The sequence below is a fragment of the Anomalospiza imberbis genome, chromosome 1, assembly GCF_031753505.1.
Source record: "Anomalospiza imberbis isolate Cuckoo-Finch-1a 21T00152 chromosome 1, ASM3175350v1, whole genome shotgun sequence".
NCBI lineage: Eukaryota > Metazoa > Chordata > Aves > Passeriformes > Viduidae > Anomalospiza > Anomalospiza imberbis.
In genome coordinates, this window is record NC_089681.1 from 105,265,682 (window position 1) to 105,291,962 (window position 26,281).

General features: G+C 36.2%; 1 protein-coding gene across 2 annotated transcripts in view; it reads right to left on the reverse strand.

The window, feature by feature from the left end:
- Positions 1 to 780: 780 nt before the first annotated feature.
- Positions 781 to 26,281, reverse strand: part of SEPTIN7 (septin 7) — a 59,940-nt gene continuing 34,439 nt past the window's right edge. Inside the window, exons 3-13 of one of the 2 annotated variants that reach the window (XM_068203823.1) lie at positions 21,532 to 21,632; positions 20,793 to 20,927; positions 17,820 to 17,937; positions 16,039 to 16,131; positions 14,719 to 14,815; positions 12,621 to 12,672; positions 11,585 to 11,710; positions 7,425 to 7,445; positions 5,021 to 5,156; positions 2,346 to 2,485; positions 781 to 1,803 (exon numbers count right to left, since the gene is read on the reverse strand). In XM_068203823.1, the coding sequence (XP_068059924.1) occupies positions 1,764 to 1,803; positions 2,346 to 2,485; positions 5,021 to 5,156; positions 7,425 to 7,445; positions 11,585 to 11,710; positions 12,621 to 12,672; positions 14,719 to 14,815; positions 16,039 to 16,131; positions 17,820 to 17,937; positions 20,793 to 20,927; positions 21,532 to 21,632 (1,059 nt within the window). In that variant the 3' untranslated portion in view covers positions 781 to 1,763. The remainder of the gene's footprint in view (positions 1,804 to 2,345; positions 2,486 to 5,020; positions 5,157 to 7,424; positions 7,446 to 11,584; positions 11,711 to 12,620; positions 12,673 to 14,718; positions 14,816 to 16,038; positions 16,132 to 17,819; positions 17,938 to 20,792; positions 20,928 to 21,531; positions 21,633 to 26,281) is intronic. The other variant, XM_068203832.1, reaches the window with a different exon arrangement.

Sequence of the window (26,281 nt, forward strand, 5' to 3'; positions counted from 1 at the left end):
AGTCCAAAAAGCAGTTCAGAATTCTGTCCTAGATGGTAATGGTTACCTGGTTATTAAATTATTCAATTTATTGAATTAAACTGAAACTTGAAGAGCAGATGCAGGCAATGTACATCCTCTGAGATATATCACAGACCAGATTTTACAACTCTATTTACTTGCAAGAGAAAGAAATGTCCACTTACTGACACTTGGTGTCTTCTCTGAAAAAGAGATAGGCAGAATATCTGAAATGAGTTACAAGGAGGCCTTTATGCAGGCTACTGAAAATGAAATTTCTTTGAGAAACTAGCGGAATAAATAATATTTCTGTAATCATAACTCATGTAAAAGAAAAAGGAACAGAAACAGAGTGATAACAGGGATAATACAGGAAACATCTGCAAAAAATTGAGATATTCTTCATTTTTCCATAGGTAAACAGACATAAAAAATCCCCATCAATTTTTAACAACTTACAATTGTGTTGTTTCCCACCCATCCACCAGATCCTCCTAAAAGCTTGCAGAAGACAGTAAGAACAGTGGGAAAAGCAGGACTGCCAGAAGGGGAGCTGGCGGGACACAGCACAGCGTGTGCAGGCACTTGGTGCCCTCTCCTGGAGAGAAAGATCCTTGTTTAGCCAGTTCAGAGCATGGCCATGGAAATGGGGTCTTCTACACTTTAAACTGATTCCTCAGATGAAATCAAAGACACAGGTCAATCAGAGAGAAAGTTCACACATTTCCAGAGAAGTACTCAGCTGTTCAACTCCATCACAGTTCCTGACACAGCAGCGTGTTACATCACAACATTGTTTATTATGTAACTTTTTACAATACAAACAAAAATACAGAAATGCAGTATATGAATACAGCTAAATGCAAAATGGTGATGTTTTTCTCGAGGCCATATTCCCATTTCTAGTAAAATAAAGAAAGACTGCACACAGGTAGAAACAGGTTGGTAGTTAACTCCACAATTTTGCCTAGAAATGACCTATAAATGCGTTTTCCTGCTACTTACCATAAAATGTAAAAAGGGAGTTAAAGGAAAGTTTTACTCACTGGTTCCTACCATATGAAAGAAGCTATATTCTATTTAGGAGGGCCAATATATGGAAAAATATCTAAATTAAACGTTATTACAAAAAATGAAGCAGTAATGAGATCCTTCTGGCTAAAGAAGTTACTAAATGAGAATAGCATATATTTAAAGAATCCAAAACATAAAAGGGTTGTTATAAAAAGCTTAGGTGCACTGTAAGCTTACAACTTTTGTTTTTCCATGTGTCCTTTTAAACAATGGAAGTGTCAAAAATAGGGTCAACTGTGTTAGACTAAATTACATTATTGTATATGCTGCACTGAATGGAATTTTTATTATAATAATAGAGAAGCATTGTTTGCATCATATTATGGCAATTTATCCTCACTAAAAACCGTCTAGAGTCCTGCATTTATTGATATCCTGTAAACCGTCAAACCACCAGAACATGATTGTACAACAGTAAAATGTTTTCTTTTGCATTAAAATGACACCTGTTCAAAAAAAAAAAAAGAATGAAAAAAGGTACTTAGAGCTGTTATTTTTCCAAGTACACAACACCCTAGACAATTCAAGGCATCTCATTCTCCATCAAAATTAACAAAAATTTGTCATGCTGTTAAATCCATTACTATGGATACGACTGGTGCAAAATTGGTCAAACGGATCCAACAAACACTGATGTCCAGGCTGGCATATTGGCAACTAATACATAACTGGTGGTCAAAATGATGCATTTAAAATATCTTCCCTTTCTTCTTATTCTTTTCCAAAGTTCTAAAATGACATTAAAAGAAAAGGTTTGTTAAATAATGCATACATGTTCTGATTTTTTTGAAAAATTATATACACCTTTTAAAACAGGCATTTTAATAAGGCTTTACTGGTTACAACACAATGGAGGAACTTACTAAGTACACAGTACTTGTAATGTGTGAATCAAGCAGTGCAGTTATCACCAGATTTCCCCTCCCAAGAACTGAGGGAATTAAACATTTTAATTCTCAGAACTTTAATTCCTCACACCCCAGAAGTCTGATGCAATCTATCAATATAAACATTTATTTACACAGATATATTTATGTGTGGATACCATGTTTTTGCAGGCTAAAACCCACTATAGAGGCTAATAATCTTCACACTATTGCTGAAATATGGTCATTTGTAACTAAAAGCAGTTCAAGACTTTTCTTGGTTTTTAAGTGACTCTTCCATAGTGGTCAACTACCATGGATGGACCATTACTGTCTCAGAAATTACCTTTGGGCAGAAAGCCACAGAATTTTTACCGTGAACTGCAGGACAAGACTCCAATTTACCTGGAAGAATTCTGTTGTTCCAAAATACGTTGTTGAGCCTCCCAGTTCGCTTTCTCATCCTCAAACTGACGACGCTTTTCCTCCAATTCTTTGTGTTGTGCCTCCAAATTCTTTTTCATTTGCTCATGGCGTCGCTGCAGCTGTAGAAGATTACAGAGTCAGTAGGTGCAGAAAACACAGCAACTTTTGGAACTGTACAGACATCAGCAACTGAACTTACTAATGCAACAAAATTATGCATTCTATTTTTCTTCAGAGACAGTAGCTCAGACTAGAAACTCTAAGGTGATAGGTATTGCCAGTAACTGAAACCAAAAGATTATTAATCCCATAGCTTCATTCTACAGTAAACAGAAAATGCCCCAAATGCTACCCAGTTTGCAAACAGGATTTGTAAGCAGCTATGTTTGGCAAATAAAAGGAAATTAAAAAACACTTTGGTATTCAACACAAACATTAAGCAGCAAATTGCAGAGCATTTGAGTATCACTAACGCATAAAAGAGCAGCATCTTTGACTTTCTGGGGGGGGGGGAACCCCAAAATACTGATTTCATGCTATAGCAGTAACTATATTGTGGATCTATTTGAAAAAAAAATAAGTAGATTAATTTATTCACTAATTAAATGAATTAGTATTATTGAAGAAGTGAATTGTCTACATTCCAAAACAGAACAAGAATTCTCTCCTGCAAGTTGATGGGACAGACTGATACTCAAATGTGTTGTATGTGAGGATGGAAACACTTGTCAGGAGAAGTGTTTCCTTTTGTGTGGTGTAATGTTTTTTTGAACTGAGTTAAATCATAGAATGGTTTGGGTTGGAAGGGACTTTAAAGATCATTTAATTCCATCCCACCTGCCAAGGGAAGGGACCTGGATGCTCAAAGTCCCATCCAGCCTGGTTTTGACCATGTCCAGAGTTGGGGTACCCACAACTTCTCTGGACAACCTGTTTCAGTGCCTCACCACTCTCATAATAAAGATCTTTCTCCTAATATCTGATCTAAACCTACTTTCTTTCAGTTCAGAGCCATTCCCCTTGTCCTGTCACTCCATACCCCTGTAAATAGTCCCTCTCCATCTTTCTTGTTGGGTCCCTTCAATACTGGAAGGCCACAATTAGGCCACCACAAAACCGCCTCTTTTCCAGGCTAAGTAATTCCAATTCTCTTCACTCCGTATGAGCCTTCACTCATACAAGAGCTGCTCCATCCCTCTAATTGTCTTAGTGGCCTCCTCTGGACTCACTCCAACAGTCTCATGTCCTTCTTGTGCTTGGACCCCAGAACTGGATGCAGCACTGCAGGTGGGGTTTCACCACAGCAGAGTAGAGGGGCAGAATCCTCTCCCTCGACCTCATGTCCACACTTCAGAGAAAGTGATGTAAAACTTCCTCTTTCCTTACTCTCTTGCATGACCCTGGTTTACACAGCCCTTGAAAACCTATTTCCTTCTACACATTTTTACATGGCACTCTGTTGCCTACTTTTCTACATTTAGATAAATACATCAGAAGTTTACAAAGTCATGAATTGCATGAACATAAAAAACTAGTATCACAGGATAACACTCAGTCAAAAAGTCATGAAATAGTACATGAAAACCTGAAGTATTTTTGTATTTCACATAGCAAGGAGAATGTGGGCACCAGAAGTATTAAAAGATGGTTCAAAAAGATTCAAGACAGAAATCAAAGAAAGGATAAATTTTGTAGTTTTGTGACTATAAAAACCAGGATCCAGATAAAACATATAGATTTAAAATCCTCAAATTTCTGATTGGTATATCTTACTATTCATATCCCTATCTATTCAGTTCTCAAAAAAAAAAATCTAAATCTTTTTCCTTTGATCCAGTATGCCTTAACACCTTACAGTGCCTAGACTGCCAAGCATTTCAACTACCCTTCCAAGTTTCCTCATTTTTCCTCAGATTTGGAGACAAACTTTCTTAAGGATCTTTGACAGTTCTGAACTTCTCTATTAGGCTTCTTGTGAGAAACTGTTTTCCCAAAACTTAAAAAATTACTTAATTTTTTACTTCTACTTCATAAGTTTTATTTAAACTTCCAATTATAATATTCCTTTAAAAAGAGCCCCTCGAAGCCTGTAAAAAACCAGTTTCACTGTGAGGACTTCACCTGGAGATGACAGAAATTAGAGTTAAGTATCCATAAAATTTGTTCAAATGATACCAGAACACTGACAAAATTAAATACCTGACTCTTCCTTAGCCTAGTAATTCTCAGTTAGGTGATGCCCTATAGGTATTGTGTCCAATTCCTGAAATGCTTTTTCAATACACACAACAAGTGGTCATTATTGCATTAACTTATGTAAGCCATAAAAGTCTCAAGAACTTTCAAAATCATATGGAAGAATAAACACAAAATATCCCAAAGAAAAGGGAGAAGAAGAGGGTAAGGAAGTTAAGAGTATTTTAACATGCTATGACTGAAAATAAAAATAGAACGCATGTGAACATTAAATTACATTTTAAGTTTAGACTTACACCATTTCAGCAAAGGCAACAAGCTGAGGAAGAAGAACAGTGTTGTCTTTACACATATAAACCAACTATGGAATCAATTATGTTGCTAAGTCTTGGCCAAAAGTCCCATCTCTACACTTGTTCAGCCTCAAGTTATATTGGTGTTTAAAACATTTTCATTACCTCAGCTTCGGAGTCCTTCAGTTTCTGAACTTTTTCTTTGACTTTCATCTCGAACACCTGTTCCATTTCCATTTCCATTTTTTTCATTTTGGCTACATGTTCCCTCCTTTCCTCTTCCATCTGTGCCAACGGGCTCCTGCCATAAATCCAGAAGAAGCAGTTAGCTAGTAAGAACTTTTTCCCCTGTCTGTTACATTAGGACATCTGGAAAAAGCAAGATAAAAATGCTGAAGCAGTAACAGAAACACATTGCTGTAGGCACTGCTAGCTTAAATTCAATTTACATTATTATATTAACTGTTTAAATAAGCTTTACTCAGAAAGATATTTCATACAATGTCTTTTCCTCCCCCACAATTATTTATACTACATTTAGGTTAACAGAAACTCTTGACTTTCTATATGTAGAACCACCTGGTCATGGAAAGAGAGGAAATCAATGTTAAAACAAGAAAAAGAAAATTAGCACCTTCCAAGTGATCTTCAGGCATCTTTTTCTTCCCCATAATTCAAATATATAAAAAAATTAATGTACATAATAAGAAAATTAGTAGCACTGTAGACTAAAGTCCTATTTTCTCTCTAAATCTTTATTGTTCCCAAGTGAGCCCAAGAGACACTTAACATTTCAACTGTGTTGAATGCTCTGGTCATAGTTTTAAGAGAGATCAGCTTTGAAAAAAAGGTCTGGACAACTGAACATCAGTATTTCAAAGTGTTAGTTGGAAGGTTTTCCTTTAGAAAGCTATTAATAAATGTAATATATAAAAATAATGTACATTATTTTTATACATTACATATACTTTATGGTATACTTTCCTGGATTGTACCAAAATTTTAAAGCTGTATAAGCCTGCTATCCATGTTATGGTGATATGGATTTTAAATAGTAGCTTTCACTATAAACATCTAATAAAACAGGATGATTGAGATCTAGTGATGATTGCTACAGAGTTTTGTTAGGAGTCTGCTGTTCCACAAAGAGCAATCAAACCAAATCACTGGCCTCTTATTTCAGTTTTGAGTATCTATGGCTTAAAAGGACAAAGTTTTAACTATTGTGTTGGTGAAAATGAAGAGCTGATTATATTTGGAATTGTTACAATCAATCATCAGAGGATATCTAATGTATATATTAAACTGAATCTGAATTAATAGATGCAATGCTTGGACTTGTGAGTAAAATGTTGTATAATATACAGAACTGAAATTGATCTTCAGTTTAATTTTTACTTTAGTCCTTCAAAAGGCCAACTGCTAGCAATCTTTTACAAGGAAAAAATTATTGGTTAAACACAGGTGAGGTACAATAATGCACAAAAGTACTAAGGAAGTGAAAGAAGAAGTGAGTAGCAGTACTTGTGGAAGCTAAGCAGCTGTCAAAACAATACTATTTTCTTCTAGAGATGTAAAGTTCTCAAATGCATCTGCTCTTCCAAAATTCAACTACAAAGTAGAATAAATACTGAGGAATCATTGCTTCAGTTTTAACTTGAAAGGGGTGCAGAACTGTCCTTTGATTGAAAACTTAGTAAATCCAATGGGGATGTCATGCAAGCTGTATTTGAGAAAGTAGTAAAAATCAGTCTGCACAGAAAATCTGATTAACTGACAAGTGAGCATTTACAGCTGAGAGCTTTACAGCATAGGTCACAACTACTTTTATTAGGTCCTAAGTATGTGACACAGGTAAAAGCACATCACACTGTATTTCAGGACAAAATTATATGAGGGATTTAAACAAAAACAAACAAACAAACAGCCAGACACAAACACAGAAAAAAAAATGAGCTGAAGGGAAAAAAACTCACAAACCACTAAACAAAGATGTAAAACATTTAACTAATTTCAGAGAACATGTGCTCTAATAATAGTCCTCTAAGTTATTCTGCAAAAATTAAAATTATTCTAGATATGTGCAAAGTAGAATCTCTGCAAGCAGGTAATAAGATAAAATCGTGGTCAGAAATTATTAAAGCTACTAAATCCCCAATTCAATGAAGAATTTACAGGTATGGATAAAAATTCCACTAATTCTTTATAAGCATCTATATAAAGATGACTGAGCTATGGATAGAAACTGGGGGAATTCCATAATTTATGCACTTCTACTGATTTTTGAAATTTGACCAAATTTGACTTGAATCTTAGCCAAAAGGCTTCTAAAGAGGATGGGTTTTTACAGAGGTATTTGTCACTGTAAGCATTTATAAATGCCTAAAATTTACAGTAGCACAGCTTCAGGAAAAAAAAAAAAACAAACCAGCTGCTAGTGGAAAAAACAATGCTAAGAGCGGGATACCAGGAAATTGTTTTAAATTTGAAACATCAAACAGTGAAATCCTTTTTGTCTTTATAGAATTTTTGTCTTAAGTTTTTTGGAAAAATTTAAATCACCACTTACATGCCTTCAACTGTGTCAAATCTAAAAAACAAAAAATACAGAAGCTTAGCTTAGCATGCTTAAATAAAACCACAAAACCAAAAAGCAATAATTTAAAAAAGTAAATTCAATATTATTAGATGCCTAAAGCTAATTATGTGCTCCCCCAAAAGCAAATTTTTCACACTAAAAGGAAAAATTGTTAGTTAAAGTTTGTTATAGTTATTTCAAATTCAGTTAGTTGATCACTACATCATGTCAATATTAACACAGGTTTGATGTGCAGATGCTTTCAGGAACAGTTTTCCTCCAACATCTATTCTTTTAAATAGATTTTAAATATTTTAGTGACATGAACCACCGCTTGCTCTATTCAAGTTTTTGGAAATCAATGCCACCTGGAGGCTTATCTCCTCGTTTAGAATTTGTCAGCTAGCAGAGGCCCCTGTATGAACGCCCGGGAATGTTCTGCCGCTGCAGGAAGAGCACTTGGCTCCCACGGCCACCAGAGGTCTCAGCGGCGGCTCGGCTGCAGCGTCAGCTCCCCCGGGCACCGGGATGCTGCACTCAGCGTGCCTCGGCTCAGCGGAAAACGGGCTGAAAACAAGCTCCCATCTCACCATCCTCTCACATGGGCTTCAGGGCATTAGGGCCGTTTCACAGAAGTCGCCAGGAATACAGGCAAAAGGAGCTGGAAGTGCTCCAGGCTTAGCAGTCAGAGGGACTCGAGCACAGTGTTACCCTGGATCATTGATGGATAAGACCCATCTTTAAGATGTACAATATGACTTTCAATAAAAATAAGACTTTACTTTTAAATTCACTGAAGATAGCAGCTTCGTACAGCAAACCAAACAGACTTCTCGAATTACAACATCTGAATTTCAGAGCAAATGCCAATTTTCTCACGTCACACAGTACACATGTGAAACTACATTGTTTCACGTAAAACAATTACCAAATGATTTAAAGAGCCAAGTTATCTACATATGTGAAGGCTACCTTGACATTTTATTTTTTTAATGGTTAGGATGATATTGAAAATTTTAAAGATCACACTAAACCTAAAATACGAAAAAACCCTCCATAACCTTGGAAAACACATGCTTTGGATTGCTCCTAGTTAACAAGTTACTTACAGAACAGTCATGTTTCACCAAATCAAAGGAGGCAAATCAGAGTTAAGACAGTTAACTGGACAGAAAAATGCTTCAATTCATCTGTACAGTATTATTAAAACTTGTAGCACATACTTTTGTTTTCACATTAGCATTTTTGTCTAAAGAAATATGTTAACAGCTGCATGAAAAACTGAGATCTGCTAGGATCATAAAAATACAGCTGTTTTAAAGCTACAAAAGGTCAGTCCAACAGCTCCAACAGCTGCCAGCAGGAGATACTTTTGGAAAAGTACAAGCACCACTGCATGTCTCCTGGTATGTCTGACCTCCCAGTCTCTCAAAAAACCAGCAGCTTAGGAGTTTCCAGAGCCAGGGGGTGTATCTGTGTTTAACCATATGCTTGTAATACCACCAGACAGCATCGGAGCACGTCTCCATTCTCACACAGAGATACAGATTCTGTCTCCCATGCAAGAATCAATATTGCCCCAATTTGAGACACAGACACTTGTTTCAAAAGGCCAGCAGGCAAGCATAAAATTCCTAAGGGGAGACACAGATAAACTGTTAATATCTGTTCCTCCCCCTCAGTTTCCAGGAGGCACATGGTTATTAGGAAGATTCCTTCTATGCTGTTTCAACTATACTAAATTAAAAACCCAAAAGCTACAAAAACACACTGAAGTCAAAAAAGCAGGTTAAAACTTGGGGAAAAAAAAAGCTGCAACTCAACATATGGTTAAGATAAAAACAGAAAAATAGCATCAGCTGCTTCATAACCAGCACACACATTCAAGAATTTCACGTATTTACTAAGTCACCCTGTGTTCTGGGGAATCAACTCTTACAAAATGTTCAAAATAATCTTGTAAGTTTGCAATAGATTTTACCATTTTCAGATGGCTGAATCAAACTGCAATTATTTCCTCATTCTCTTGAATAAAAAAACCCTGATAGCAAAGAGCACCAATTGTATTTATTCATCTCTGAGCTGCAGTACTGCAGTGCTCCTAGCAACAGATTTCTAAAGGAGAAAATAGTTCCAGAAGGCACATTCACCTGCAAATATTCAAGTGGGACAGCACAGTGATCTGAAGTGATGCAAAGTGAGCATGCTTCAGAAAGCAAAGTAATTCCAGACCCTCATAGTGTAGGTTCTGGCTCAAAAAGAATTATCAGGAATGCTCTCAGAAACTGAGTGGGGTGGAGGGGTGAATGAAGGTCACAAAGTGTTTTGAAACCTACTCATAGATGTATTTTTGTACAAAATAACATCTTAGTGTGTGTGCAATATGGGAATAAAAATAATTTTAAATAGTCACTCTGGTATTTTTAAGAATGCAGAATAACCAGTCCTCTTACACGGATGAGGTAACAGACTGAGTTTGTAGGTTCAGACTAACACAAATCTAAGCAGGCAAACAACAAAAATGGTGAAAGTGTTGTCACCAAAACTCAGATTTTCCAAAATCTAAGGAAAATATACTAAGATTCTGAAAGGTATATAAGAAACCCCAGTATTAAACAACACAGAGAGAAAAATGTAAACAACTTCATTTGATATTTCAAATAATAATGGGGGAAAAAGTTTCACTTTTCAGTACTGTAATAGCAAATAATAATACAGTAAAAGGCACAGTAATAGCAAGTTAGAAGTCCTGGAGAAAATGCAGAATTTTCTCTTCTGCACTCCTATTACTACATTTTCACCAGACATACTTGCTGTGTGCACTCAGAAGCCTTGAGTTACGAGTCAGGGATAACATGATGGCAAGAAACATGACAGTGAGAAGAAGCAACCACAGTGTTATGGACACATATATTTGAAAACGAGTATTTTTAAGACTTGACCTCATTAGAAACTCTATGTAAGTGCAAGTACACTTCTGAAGAGTTGCTATAACTGACACAAACTATTACATTTTTTGTCAGTGCTGAGCAGGGAAGTCTCATGTAGTCTCACACTAGATGAAACTAAATCACGTCCACTTAAATAATTCCCTCACAACTTCTACAGCATTAAGAGAGTGTAGAATAGAAATTTATTTAGTGAAAAATGGCTTTGTAGCTGTCAAATGGATGCAAATAGCAGGAATTTCCAACTAATTTCAGGGATCTTTTTCAGGAAGAAGAGCTGTAACTTTGCATACCATTAGCTGAAAAGAATAGTACTCTATATTTTGATTGAGAAATTTGTATTTAAATATAGTACAAAATAAGAGCACCATTAATTAATAATTATTTAATCACTAATTAATATTGATGCAGTTACTACATGCAGAGCAGGATGTGTGACTGTAGCTATTCTCAAATAGCATTATACAATTCAGAATACAGTAGAGCCTACTTTTCAATCTTTCAGTAACTTCATCATGTTGGCAAATAACTTCTTGTCAGAGGTAATAAAAATGACATATCAGAGTTTGAAAAAAAAAAAAAAAGCTACACAAGTCCCCAAACACTGCGCTGCAACTTCCTTCTCACAAAAGATAATGATGTTGCAATAATTCCCCTGCCATGATAAGCAGCCATATGAGTTGCTAGAGCAGCATTTTAAAGATGACAGTAGTAGGTCTGCTTTTTCAGAGTTTCAAAATAAATATTAACCCATTCTTCTCAAAAACATCCCTGACACTATAGAATTGATCATTCATCCCTGACATATAGAATTGATCATAGAACCACCAAAAATTCATAAACTAAAATAGAAACTAATGCACAAAAACTTTGCAGTACCACTGAAATAAAACTCTGAGTAAATGTAACAATTCTCTTCAAAACGGAATCTATCATTTAACACGTTCAGTGAAACTAGTGTAAACCTTAGTGAAAGAGGAAAAAAGCCCAAATTACAAGTAAACAAGAGGCATATAGTTTCAGACACAGCAAAGAGACAACTGACTGAAGGCTACATACATACAAACTCACCAGCACCCCTCCCCAAAAAACTCAAAACCAAAATACCACCACACATTCACAAAATCAGTCAACCAAAAAAAAAAAAAAAGGAGAGTAAAATGATTAAAATTAAAGTGCAATACAGCCTTAACAGGAACTTACTTTGTTAGCTGCCCTTTATTTTTGTTGTTGTCAACACCGTTGTATGTAACAGCTGCCAGTTTTCTGCTTCTGTAGTTCTCATAATGTACATTGTTAGTAACATCCTTCAGGTCCTGCATATGAGTTCTGTCAATAAGTGTAATTTATCAGCTTAGTGCACAAATACAAAATACTATCTGAAAAATCAGTCCCTGTTCATTTTGCAGATTGGCTTGAATTAAATTATATCCCTCCATTAATGTCCCATTACCCACAATGTTTTTACTCTACCATTTCCGCCGCTCTCAAGACAGCAAAGGCATAGAAATACTAAGTTATTTTGCACCAAACTATCTAAAGCTTGCAGTATTCCAAACACTAACTTACAGGACCAGTCTTTGGAAAGTTTGAGTTCTGTGGATAAACTTGCAGGTATTTGATAGGCAGATAAGAAAATTGTATATTACTACTACTGTAGTAGGTGAGTAGTACTACACCTTCTGTAGTAGGTGAGAAAAAGCAGGTCAGGCAAGAAACAACAAGCTAAAACTTCCTAGTTTCTAGTTTTTAGTTCTACAAAAGCTGAACATCAAGTTCAAGACTAAGCTAAAAGCATTCACATCTTTTCACAATTCTCCACTGGCAGCCTGGAGAAAAGCAAAGCTTAGCAATCAAACTAACAGTTTTTACAGCAGATGTCACCTAGTGGACTGCTGGGAGCACAGACCTCAGCACATAACACAGCAAAGTAGACAGTCTTGCTTCTTTCAGTGTAAAGTTTTTAGAAAATGCCTACAACTAAGTACACATCAGCACTAAGAGATAACTCAGGTTCCTATGGACTAGTAACAAGTAATCACAAAAAATTCACTACCAACACCACTGCTTGCTAAGTATGTGGTTAAGCAAGTTATCATAAAATGTAAGATAATTGTTTACAATTAAAAGTATAGGAATTAATATGAACTCACTATCTCAAATTCCTTTTTCTCCAGTATATGACTTCCCAATCTCTCAGATATACCAGAAAACTTACTGCTACCTGTCATTTACTTACCTTATCAACATGTTCCTCAGAATTGTGAAGTCACAGTGCTCACCATTTTCAACTGCAAGAAGAAGTAAGCTTTTGTTGAGATGTCAACCAAAATCTGTGCTTTACACAGAGGTAAGATGTCACCCGCCTACATTCATTCCAACAACAAATTACTCCCACAGCCTTGCCTTACTCAAACAACATGTGTGCTAACAGAAGGAAAGCATTAACATAACTATAATAATGTGTCTTACTAGCAGAGTTCCTGTGCTCCCCTAAGCCATACTGGCAAACTGTACTCTGAGTCAGTGCAGCAGAATAAGCTACCACAACAGAAGCACAGTTTTGCCAGTTTAACTGTTTGATCCTTTGGCTGTCTGATAGCACAGTTGTGTAAGGATCAGACACTAAGTGAAGAATTAAGTCGAAATCCAGTTATATCCAAAAACCTTTAAAAGACAGACTCAACCTGTTTGTCCCTGCCCAATAAGTTGCAGAAGTCTTCATTTTAATTTTAATATGGATTTAGTTCTCCATTAATGAAGCAAAGGAAGGTTGTGTACTGAATTTCATGCACCGACCTACAGATCAAGAGAGAGCTGGCAGCTGTCATTAGATGCCACCTATTCCACTGTGCCTATCACCCCACTAAAGTAGAAGAGGCTGATGCTGTGAGTGGCATTTCCCTGAGAGATCATGAAATGACACTGGAGAAAAATGCACACTCCAGAACTCTCTGATGTGCAGACAGAGAAGGCAACACACAAAGCTCTTAGCGCACACAAAAGAAAGGCATAGGGCAGGTTCCAATGTGCCTCTGAAGTAAAGACAGACATTGTCATGGCAAGGAGGGAAAAAAACAAGATGAAGGAATTAAAATAGCCCAAGTAAATTCAGTGAATCCTACAGAAAACTGCAGAACATTGCCACTTTGTGTGTTCATTCTTGTACCTGCACTCCTGCATTATTTTATTCCATGGTTTTACACAGACTGCTAAATTCCGCTCAGATGGTACATGAAGTCATACTCTCAAAAAAGCATCATCTCTGTCCTTAGCTGACAGACTGAAAGCCACTCCAAGAGGCTCCTTTTAGTTAGGCTAGCTCTTCCCTTCCAAAAGTCATATAATTGCGAACATGAAACCTTTCAGAAATTTGTTTTAAAATAAAGAAAAGCAGCACAATTTTGCATATCTCCAAATGCCAACAGAAGAGCCTGAAATAAAGCTTGATCTTCTATGATGCAGCTGGTTTTTACTTTCTGCCAAACCTCATTTCCTGCCAGACATGCACTTCAAAGTGTTACAGCATTCCTTTTTAAAGTATTGGTCCATACACTGCTTGCTGGCTGGGGTTTTTTGTCTGTTTTACACTGCATCCAATTTATAGTCCATTGCCCTTGGAAGGTAGAAATAGTGAGGGAAAAAAATTTCTCTTTATTCAATACATGCACAGCAAAGGAAAAAACTCAATGATCATGGAAAAATAGTCTAATAGCGATTGCTTTACTACAGAGCTTGGTGCAAGTCATGCCATGTGGCATTTGAAATACATGAACGGCATTAAAGCACAAGAAATGGCTGCCAGAAGAACATGCAGTTATCTTCAAGTCTCTACAGCAATAGAAAGTAAGTTTTAAATAAATTTTAAAAAAAATTTAGAAGTACTCTATTCATTACCAGGTACCTTTCAGTTGCTATACCCCAGCACTTAAGACTCAGATGTTTTGGGAAAAAATTAATTTATGACAACTGATCTGATCAAATTAATATTTATAATGTGAATGCTCTAGAAAGAAGAATTTAATATTCAAGTTTTAAATGAAGATAATGAAAGCAAAAAAAGCTAGAAAACAACTGTAATTTAAGTCACATCATTACTTGCAATAAATTACTACAGGTTTTACAATTTCTCACTGAGGCTTCAAGAGAAATCTGCTTGTAAAGTTACTTGCTGCCGAAACCTTTACCTTGCTCCAATATTGTCAGAATAACAAGATGCTATATTCAATTAATTTCCAGACCAAGGATCACTGAAATTAAGCATTTCAAACATTTCAAAATCAGACTCATGTCTAGTAAGTTTTAAATGAATTAAAAAAATCACAAGAAAGCCTTACCTTCTGCAACACCCCATGGGTACTGCCTTCCTCTAACTCTCTTGCCATTGACTTCAATGATCGTATTACTACCTACCACAGCAAGAGGCAAACGGTCCTACAAGATAAAGTATGACTTTAAAAATCAAAATCTGCTGCCAAAAGATACTGAAAGCATGCCCATGTATCAACTTGACATAAGTTAGGTCAGTGCTGCAACACTGCAATGCAGCTAACCCAAAAGTGCAGGAATAATGATGTTTATTGACCTCTGCCCAGTTTAATGACTTATATATACACACACTCCTTCTGAATTCCTTATGCTGCTGCATTCTGTAAATCTAGTTAAGGAACAGACACTACTGTTACTTAGTAAGCTATGCAAGAGGCAAACCATTTCCTATTTATTCAACTGCACAATTATTTACCAAGTCATATACCCACTGGCTACAAGGGCTGTTACTTTGACTGGATCTTGTACCCAGTTTTCAATGGTTTGACAAAGAATTACGTCAAGTTCTTGTTTTCAGCTGAACTGAGAATGCCTCCAGTGTAACAAGCAACAAAGAAGCCAAGAGCAGCTTCAAGGGGCAGAAAGGGACAGACTACTAAGCTCAGTACTTTGCACTTTTGTCTTTGCTTTTATTCTGCTCTTCTCTAGGCTTAGTCCCAGAATATCTTCCATTTTTGTCCAATTTGTGTTTATCTATCCTAGGAGATTTCCCCAGTAACAAAAAAATTTAAAAGCTCTTACAAGCTGTTACAGCTACTGAACAAACAGAAGCAAGGCTCAAGAAACATACACAACATGGACTCCAACATGAAAGAACAAACTGAAAACATGAGTAAAATAAGAAAAAGCCTTTCAATAGCCTGACAGTCCTTTTGATTTTCTTTAGTCATTTGTCTCCATTAGGGTTTCAGTGTATCAATCAGCCAGACAGCTATTAGCTGTAATGCACACACTTTATGCTACTGCACACCTCTGTTTGAAAGAAAACTCTTGCCTCCTTCAAAGCTCAGAACCAAAAAAAAAAAAAGGCTGTGGAGGGTGGAAAGAATTCAAATAACAATGAATTTTAAAAAGTGATCTTTAAGAGTTCATTAATGATCATGTGATCTAGTGTTCTCATTCTGAATTTTAGCTATTGAAGGACTTTGATGACTTAATAATGTCATTCACTGCTTCTGATAAGGAACACTGACCCTTAGGACAGCTTTACATCTGACTTCTATATTCTAAACACTTTGTGGGCTCTTCATTAATGACAGAATGCTTTTCAAACTCGACCTCCCCCCTTGCCCCTCCATAAGCACTTTTTCAAAAGAAAATTTGTTTACCTTTATCTTTTTAACAATCTTATTTTCTTCTTCATCATCTGTTTCTGGAAATTCATATATTTTAATTTTATGTTCTTGAATTTCTTTCATTATCTAGAAACAAAATTATTATTTGTTTGAGGATTTCATACTTTATAACAGCCTGATTTTTTGCTGCAGTCTCATTTTCCTCCTTTTGTTAGATATGTAAAATCCTTTAGATTACCCTGACTTAAATTACAACATAACTTGCATGTTTAACACCCTTGGGTGACCTCCAAAGTGTTAATAGTGTGACCATCTCTTCTTAGCCAAGAGAAGACACAATGAAAGATAGAGCTCCCCAGCTACCCCAATATTATTCACCAATACAAGACAGCAAAAATTAATACCAGTTTTCTATAACAAGACAAACAAGAGGTTTACTCTAATGGGAATTCTGCCTGCGTAAAATTAGGTGCAAAACCCAATACAAACTGTCAGACTAGTTTGGCAATTGGGTTCCTTAAAAAACAGATACTTGAATAAATAATCACAGGCACACTTTATCCCTTTGAGTTCCCACAACAGCTGCTGCTGTCACTCCTGTTCTTTTCTGTTTCTATCATACCTGAGCATCGCTTGTTTGAAGCAGGATCACCTACTTATTTTAATAGAGATTGTGATTGATGGCCTAACTCTAGCAGTTAGTACTGTTGAAAAACATTTGCAAGCAATAATGAAAATAAAGTGGCTGTCCTGTTTCGATGCTATATTTGTCTGAAGTGTATTTTTTAAAAACAAGCTGATTAGTTTTGCAGAATTTTAGGATGGAAAAATATTAGACCATTCAGCTGACAGCTGCACTGCAGAGCCCTGGGGAATATTTCTGGCTCTCAGGCTTGCACTCTTAGGAGAAGTTAAGTTTCCAAATCATGCAAGGACTTATTTTCAAAGTTCGGTTTGGGAAAGGTCTCCTGTATTTAACATCCACTCATTGATAAAGCTGCTTATATATTTAGAAATATTCTGTGTCCTACCATTTTTTCCTCTCATCTAATTTTTAATCTTATCTAATTAAATCAAGAGTTTTACACACAACACCTCTTAATGCCACCTTCTTTTCAGAACTCTGTGTTCTTCTAAACTAGGACTCGACAGAGTTCAATAAAACAAACTTTATGTCTTGTCTTGTTCTGGGTCCTCCTTGCCCCCTTCATACAGTACTACAAAGCTTAACTGTTCTACTCTGATAATATAATGTAGCTGAAAAGAAAACATAAACCACTTGTACCCATTCACAGCAAATACATTCTACAAAGACATTATAAAAGTTGTATCAATGTTAGAATTACCTCACCATCTTAAAAATGCATTACCACACCCAACAGCGAACAGGTTTACTGATTCTCATATAGTACCTGAGGTACCTTTAATAATTACAGTGCATCAACATGAAAGTGAATACCTCAATGCCATCAGTAAAACTGTAATACTGTTGAATACCTTATTTTTTTAACACATTTCTGTTAGGCACCTAAATCCTGAAAGCTTCTTTCCTCCCTTACTGATTTTTATCTTAGCAGTGAATTATTTTACTTGCCAAGAAACATACTATACTTGAAACCACTTCCCCTGAGGACAGAAACAAGATTATTTCACCAAGAATTATAATTAAATCTAGAGATATAAATTATTTAGCTTTGCTGTCTCAAGTTATTGCTTCAGGGTTTAAACTTTACATGTAAGTTAAATGTCACAACTTCCATAGGGACCAACTTACTAAATTATCCTATGTTGTAAATATTAATTTTTCAACTCACCTGTTTTTTAAATTGTTGGCATTCCTCAGGTGTAAGTGTATCTGCTTTGGCAATAAGTGGAATGATATTCACTTTTTCATGCAGGCGCTTCATAAACTCTATATCCAAAGGCTTAAGTCTGAAATACAGCATTAGAGCTTTGCAATTTATATTAATTTAAGCAAGATTGTACAAATGATGAGATTTGTCCTGACAACTACTCTTAAGACACTGATTTATGAATGACAGATGACTGAAAATGAAAAGGTTACCTGCAATTATTACAGCAAATTCCCTAAATTGTATAATACAAGAGGAATAAGTGGTTAAGTTAATAGTACTAGCAGTCATGAGTCTTCTGCTAGCTGAAAGTACACTCATTTAAGCAAGAGGTAAGAACTCTCCTATGAAGGTGGTAAAGTTTGTGTTATTAGCTGGAAGATAATCCCACTTAAAGCCTGACTGATAAGAGCTCAGAGTTGTGAATTATGCTCTCTTCACACATAGAGTTGCAGGTTCTGAAAGTCATGTCTCAGTATGCTTCCTCTTGAGAGTGGGCTAGGAGACTTTTTCTTTTAAGACCTTAAGATTGCTGAAGATGGTAACTTCTGTGGCCTATGTACAAATGAATTAGAAATATCTCATCTCTAAATTCGTGTGTAAAACAAAAACACATTTATGAAAGTGGATGACAGCAACAAAAACTAAAACATTATATGGGTATAGGATGGCTGTGTGGTAGTATATTCACTGTCTGTGTGGATTGAAGTCATCAGTATTTCCTGTTTCCTGAAGTAAAACTAGAGAGGTTTTGATTCATTAATGATAGCAAGTTTAGTCAGGCTTAAAGGATTCACTTAGAGATTTAACAAGATTATTCTTCATCTAAAACAAATTAGCATTAGGAACATTAAAACCAGATTCATTTGGTACTGGTATTTCTGAAAACCATACATAAAAGAATTAAGTTCATTTTAACATTTTCTACCTGTCACTAATTTCACCAGTTCTCAATCTTTCAAAAAGCTACCTGGGGCAGCAACACTGGGTTGGAGGGCAGCTGCCAAAGCAGAGTTGTTCAAAAGGTCTGATCACCTAAGGACCTGAATGTTTACAGTGAAGACTGAATCAGGAAAGCTTTACATAAAGATTCCAAAATTGCAGAAAGAGTGTGAATTCCATCATCACCCCATTCACTCACCTGGAAGGCTCCTCCTGCCCCTCCACTCTCTCCCCCTGCTTCCACAGAAACCAATTCAATCAATTTCAGGTGTTTATGGGAATACTAGCTAAAAATGTTGGGATGCATTAAATAGAAGGACCTTAACTGTTTTGTTATTAATTTCTAAATTTCTAAAGCAGGCTTTTACAAATGTATTCAAACCACAAGTATGAGTAAGTTCACCTAAAAATGCTTTAATTCAACGTAAATATAATCATGCATTAAGAGTAAAGAGGACACTACTTGGTGGGTTAGATGTGCTGCTGTCTGCACAGGAAACAGGAGTAAAGACTGCATCACCACAAAAACCAGGTAGGAAGTGAGCTCTGTCCTTTCAGTGAGGGCAGCATCTTAAAAGAGGAAATGAATGCTAAAAGCAGCACCAAATTTCTTCATTAACTTCCTTACTGAGATGACCATTTTAAGCATTTACTCCAGGTATTGAAAAACAGTAGGAAAACCTAGCATAATTTTATATCTTTTTCTCTCCTAATATTAACATTAAATACCTGTACAAGGAATATACTTTTATAGTTTTTAGCCTCACAAATTTAGCGACCAAATCTTAATTCATTGGAAACGTTACTTTTCTTTTTCCTTACAAACAATTTGTAACTCCCACTGATTTAGGAAGTTCTAACAGACGTGGGGGCGTGCAGGGAAGGCATGTTTTTTGAAGAATCTGAAAATTAGCTCAGAAACAATTGACTAACACAAGGAATCATCTTCCCTTTATTTAAATTACATTTTGTATTTTGCATACTAGTAACACAGTATGTCAAGAATTCAAGTGTTTGCATTTAAAACTGACATGCATGTTGAGCAAAACTGGCATTACAAACGTGCCTGTTGAACAACAACAAAATACTTAATAGAGGCAAGTCTACATAAAAAATCTCCACCCTCTGACATTTCTTTCCATATTTGGAAGTATCTGTACAGTTCAGAATTATTAGACTCATTCCAATGCTAGCTACAGAAGCTAAGTATAATAGTATAAAAGTATAATTTTTTAGTGCCTGAGGAATATGCTTTAAATTCCTTCATCACTCCCTTCAAGAAGTTTCACTACTTTTGACCAACACAACAGAGTAGGCTTAAACTTTTCTTCATTTCCTTCTGGTTTTGAAGGTATAACTCAAGAGTCTGACAAATTTAGTTATGATACCATGATAAAAAGATACACAACCAGTTTCAGATAGTTAATCTGTACCTAATACACCCTGGAAATGCAGTTCTCTCTGTCTACCACTAGATAGAAGTCTGATCAAGTAAAAACTATGCAGAGGTGGAAGATAACATAATAACTGAAAAAAAATCTGCAATGCCTATACTGGAATTGCCACTAGACAAAATACTACACACCAAGTGAATTATGGTATGTTTGCAAGGACGCATGAAACTTCCCATCTTCAATTTACATTAATGGGAGGGAGGAAGAATGGAAAGGAAAAATTGTTTTGCTTGACATGTGAACCACATTCTCCTAATGTGATCTAAAAATATCTAGATCACAAACAGACAAACAGACCTGGCACCTGTAAATGTCTTTGTATTTTTCATTGCTAGAATTCTATTTCTCTTGTTATGCAATTAATGTGCAATTGTATTTTCTGGTGTTTGGCTCGCTAATGTTTGACAAGCCAACGTAAACTCATATTTGAAATTAAGCATGATCTGCAGGACATTGAGAAAATCCAATCTAGAACTCAGACTGACAAATTTGGATATTTATCTAAGAGATTGAAAACATAAAATACACTAATACAAACCCATGTCCTGAAGGAGCAATGAAGTATAAACAACACTGCACTCTATTATCTGGCATCTGGCGTCTGTTCACTCGAGATTCTGCATTCAGGTAGTCCTCAAATTTACTGTCAATGTAGTCAATAACTGGCTGCCAGCTGCAGAGATTACATGAACAAAAACCTGTAAGTCACATTATTTACAGAAAGAAACCTGGTTTTGCTAAGAAATAGATGTTCACCATTTCCCCAAAGCTTGGCATAGGTTTTTTTGCTTTTCATTTGCTTTTCTTTAATTAAAGTACTTCAACACTGCAACTGACCATCTCCTCAACCTAAAATTGAGTTACATAGTTCTGAAGATACAATGTCTGTGTTCACTGAAAAAACCTTGCAAACACAATCACCTTCATTGTAAAAGCGTTAAACAGAACACTTAAGAACTGTAGCTAAAGTAATATGCTTCACTGATCGCATCTTGTGGCAGCACAGAAGATGGCTCGGCACACTGCATGTGTGGATAAAGAGCCAAATGCACCATTCAGTTTAAGGGGAAAGGCTGACAGCACTTCAGTCAAGTGATAAAGGTACTTGGAATTACAGTAGTTAGAAGTTTTCAGCTAAATGAAAACTTTAGAAGTGTTAATATTTTAACTGAATATTGAAGCCTACATTTTAAAATATGTCACAAGGTATTACATCTCACACATACACAAAACGCAATGCAGAATTATCATGGGAGAACATACAAAGAATGTCTTACCAATTACTATTATCCACAGCATCTCCAAATCCTGGTGTGTCAACTATTGTAAGTAGTAACTGAACACCACCCTCTTTGATTAAAACTTTTGACTGCTCAACCTGTAAAATGAATACAGTAAGATTAAAATTTCAGCAGTTTAGTCACCTATCTGAAACACTGGGAAAAGCATTCAATGAATAAGAAGCCTAACAAAGAACTGCTAACTTTTCTGCTTCAGAGGTACACTGTGTCTGTGCTCTGCTTATAAAATTCCAATAATTTCACAATAATGAATATTTTTTTAAAGAAAAAGGTCATTATTTAAATAAAGTCAGTGATAAAAGAACCCTCTAAGTATATGGGATATCTTAATATTTAAATTCCTGATAAACAGGAAAAACCTTAACCAGGCAATAAACTTGATAAAGTTGCAAACTTGGTCACTTCAAAGAAAATGACACTTTTCAAAACTAATCCTTCCCGCAAGCACCTTAGACACTTCTAGTCCCGTTAATGTATTTTTAAGAATACATTTATTCTTCAGCCACCATAATGGTTGGGAATGGAATCTCAAAGTGATGGTTTCCTATTACAAACAGAATTATAATGGAAAGTGATACAATCTGGCTGCAATCTGCTGAGCTAGACTTGTGTGACTGTAATGGACTGAGTTCCTGTTAGCTCAAGTCACTGATGGAAACCCGCCTCAGAAGGCAACTGCATCAGCACAAGGAATGAAGCAAGATCGAGGCGTGGGAGTTCATGTCTCCTGTTGTGACCACCCATCCACAGCACAGCTCAGGCAGCTTGCAGTGAACATGTCATGCAACAAATAGGCATGTCATGACAGAGAAGAACTAGGCTAAGCAGCACATGGACTGCTTCCTACTAATAGGAACACCCCCAGCACACCCCCTTCTTCCTACTAATATTTCAGTAATTATTGATATCACCAATGTCAGGTCCATCTGCCTGGAAAAGTGCTGTACACCACTGTACTATCAGTGAGATGCACAGCAGAATGAAATGACAAACCCATGTTGGCTTCATCCCAATTGCTTAGACATTTAATCATCCTTTTTTTCCCCTGATATTAAACTAATTCATATTAAATCACAAGTGACACCGTTTTCTAGATGTGGATTCAAGAAATCAGCCATTTAAGCCATTTATCCAGAACCACATGAGAGCCAGAAGGTGATGCCACCCTGTTGCTTAACATTCCTTAAGCATCACAAACCCTAAGTGGGGAGAGAAAAGAAAGTTCTATTTATAATAAACCCTATCTGGATGGTCTCTTGACCAGTTCAAGATTTGAGAAATATCATATTAATGCTTCTTAAGCTCTTGCACATCTCTAATTGTTGTGTAAGTGAAGTAGACTCTCACGGCCACACCTGAACATTGTTGCAAACGCTCTGCAATCACTGCTTATGTGATGCAGTGTAAACCCACAAGACAAACTAACACTGCAGAAAGTCGAACTAAATCCCTCTTGCACAACTGATTCCAATTCAGAAGAGAATATCCAGAATCACAGAAAACAGTAACTACCTACAAAGAAAGCTTCATATTTAATCTCTGAGTATGCAGGATGCTGTTTTTATCTACTCATCAGTAGGGATCCTACCCAAGTCAGATCAATCCCTTTTGCTGCTAGTTCTCAAACAGTTAATGGCTACCAGGATACTGGTCACAGAAGTATCCAGGTTGGGCTGGACTTCAAGACCACCCAATTCAAACTCCAACATGAAGATGCCTTACTGCAAGGTTAGAAAGGTGTAAAAAAACAGGAATTAAAGCCTTAAAAACACAACTGTACACACACCAGCCTAAGCCACCACCAAGTTACTCTTTCACAAACTATACAACTCATCCTTCCAAAAGTGTGCAGCTGAAAGCCATGAGAACCTAGGAATACATGCACTGCTTTAGAAACGTATGTTTTAATTATGGTGAGTGTACTTCCCCCCATCCTCTGGAGTTCTATCAAGAAATTTTATTGTACACAATTGATACCAGAACTCAAGACAGTAATCCCTTGCCATAGTCAACTCAGCCAAGATTTTACTACTCACAAGCTTTAGCACACAAGAGATTAACTTCTGATTCCTTGCATTCTTTTGGCTATCTTGCATATAGTAACCACACAGCCCTCCTATTACCACGCTGTCTGCAAGTATATGAAACCCACAGCACTAGCAAAATACTTGAGATGATAATGTTAAGAGATGTACTCTTGCCAAGAGCTGCAAGGTATCAGCTTTATTCTCCAGCAAAAACCATTAAATTATTATGGGCTCACAGTGGAATGCTTTCACAAAAGAAGCAATTAATAAAACATTATCGTGAACATATATTTATAACAAAGAAAAAGAAAGGTCAAGAGATCTCAGAAATGTCATGCCAAGCATTCTCCCTGATTCTGCATGCTTGTAAAATCTAAGTGTATCTGAATTTGTGAAGACACCTTCTGACAAATGATCTGCAGCAACTGAATCTCTGCAGACAGTGCTAATACATTACTGGGTTGTGAGGATTTAATTTTTTTTTCTTACTTTTCATAAATTCATGTAGGTATCTTGCTATCAGAGCAGGTTTTTCATAAACCTACTGATAGGAAACAGTAGATGAAGACCCTGCCACAAAGCCTCTGCAAAGTTGCATTTTTCTAACTTAAATGGATGTGTCCATACATGGTCAAAGGCACAGAAAGCAGCAACATCTGGAAAAGATCCAGAAAATCACTGTAAACTAGTGTCATTCACAGTTAAGCATCCAACTATATCCCATCATCTGATTTACAAGTATTCCCAAGGGATTCATGGAAAACATTAGTTCAAGTCTTGGAATTTAAGACTTTTTAAGAAAAGTCTCCTCCAAACAGCCATTTTCCCATGCACTCCAGTCAGCTGGGTCACACGGGTCTCCTTGGCAGTTACTACATAGTGTTCATCACTTGGTGCTTGTTACAGCTTGACTGCTTTTTATTGGATGAAACATGCCTTTGCCATCCTGCATTTAAGGCAGTCAGATAATGATCAGAGAAAACACATTTAATACCCTGTCATTTCTGAGTATGTTTCCTTTGAATTCTTCTGACACCAAATCACTTACTCTCAACCGTTTTTCTGCATTTTCTATGAGATTAATGCAAAGAGCTGCCTCACAAAACAACTCCAAACTGCAATGGTTTTCAAGCCTAAACCACAGTTTGTGTTTATCTGTGTGAGAGCCTCTTACACAATTCCTGATCAGTAAATTGTTCCCACCATATAAGAACAAGTGATTATTACAACCAAGATTTGAGGATGCTCAAGTGAGGTGTTTTCTCTCATCCCCCCACCCTACAAAACCCTTTTATCAATCGTCAACTTAAAAAGGTTTCCATGGGCAAAGAGTACAAATCCAGAGGATACAAACAGCAACTCCCACTGCTTATTCTTTAGTATTTGACAGGAAACACCTCCACATCATACACATTGCTACCACACGATTTTCAAACTTGTAAGGGGAAACAATTTTATCCTCACTTACACTGACAATGAAATAAGATAGTTTGTTTCTTTCTTAAAATGCTACACTGACTTTTCATTAATCCCAAGGAACTGAAAGCAAAACTGCATTGTAAGTATATTTTAAAAAAAAGTACTTGTTAGATAAAGTCCTAAGTAGTTTCTAGAGGGGAAGACAATCTTTAAATCTATTTCATTCCCACCATATTATTCTCTAAATCATATCAAACTCCAATTCACTATTGAAAATAGCTTTGGCAAGCTCTTGGCCTCAAGCTTTAGCCCACACAGTAGAATTAAGAAGAAAATGCAATAACTTTTAGCCTGAGCTCCGCTCAAGCCCTTTTCTTCCCCTCTCTAGCCTTACATAGGAAAAAAAAAATCATTAAGTGAGGCTTTCTGAAAAGTATGTCTTTTTCTTAAACCAGTAAATCAATACAAATCAAACCACCTCGATGGTCAGAATGAACAGCAGATCATCTAATCTTGGCCCTAACAGATGAAAGTATTTAACTCAAATTCCAGAAATTCCACACAGATCTTCATATTTTTTCTTACACTGATGCACTAGGAGGGGAGTGTGTTCTCTGAAAGATGTCGCAGTTTGGGCTTTTTTGTTAGCTTGTGCACAAATTCTTCCAAAGATTTTTTCCTAACTGAAAATACTAAAAATCTTCCAATGACAGGGAATCCATCCCACAGTTATTTAAACTAAAATTCAATGAACATAACCTGAATTGATTTAGATTCTGCTAAACTAAAATGTAATCATCAGTAATGAAATCATGCTACATCTCTCTTCGAGTAAAATATTCGCGCATCTATTAGGTTTTCCAACAGTCACTGATTGGCTCAGTAGTAAGTATATTGTATGAGAGTTTAACTCTCTGCACACCTCTTCCATCCCAGTTAACATCTCTTTGAAACAATCAAGCTGCTTCAAGGTCTTATTCAAATAATGGTCTGGTGCCCCTAAGAGCAAGTTTTCAAGTCCATTTTGTCAGTCACTATGGTTTTACATTAAACTGATAAAGCATGAACAGACATCAACAAAGCTTAGAAACTATTAATATGTTGTTAATCAAACTCTGGATGTTCAAAAGCTTTCCTCAAATAAGAAAATTTGATATTCTGCAATGAATTTCTTTTGTAATAGTATTCAAGTTTTAATGTTGAGCTAACATAAGCAATGCAATTTAAACTTCTCAATATGGACATAATAACTAACTTTTCCCTTCTGCTGTAGTAATTAT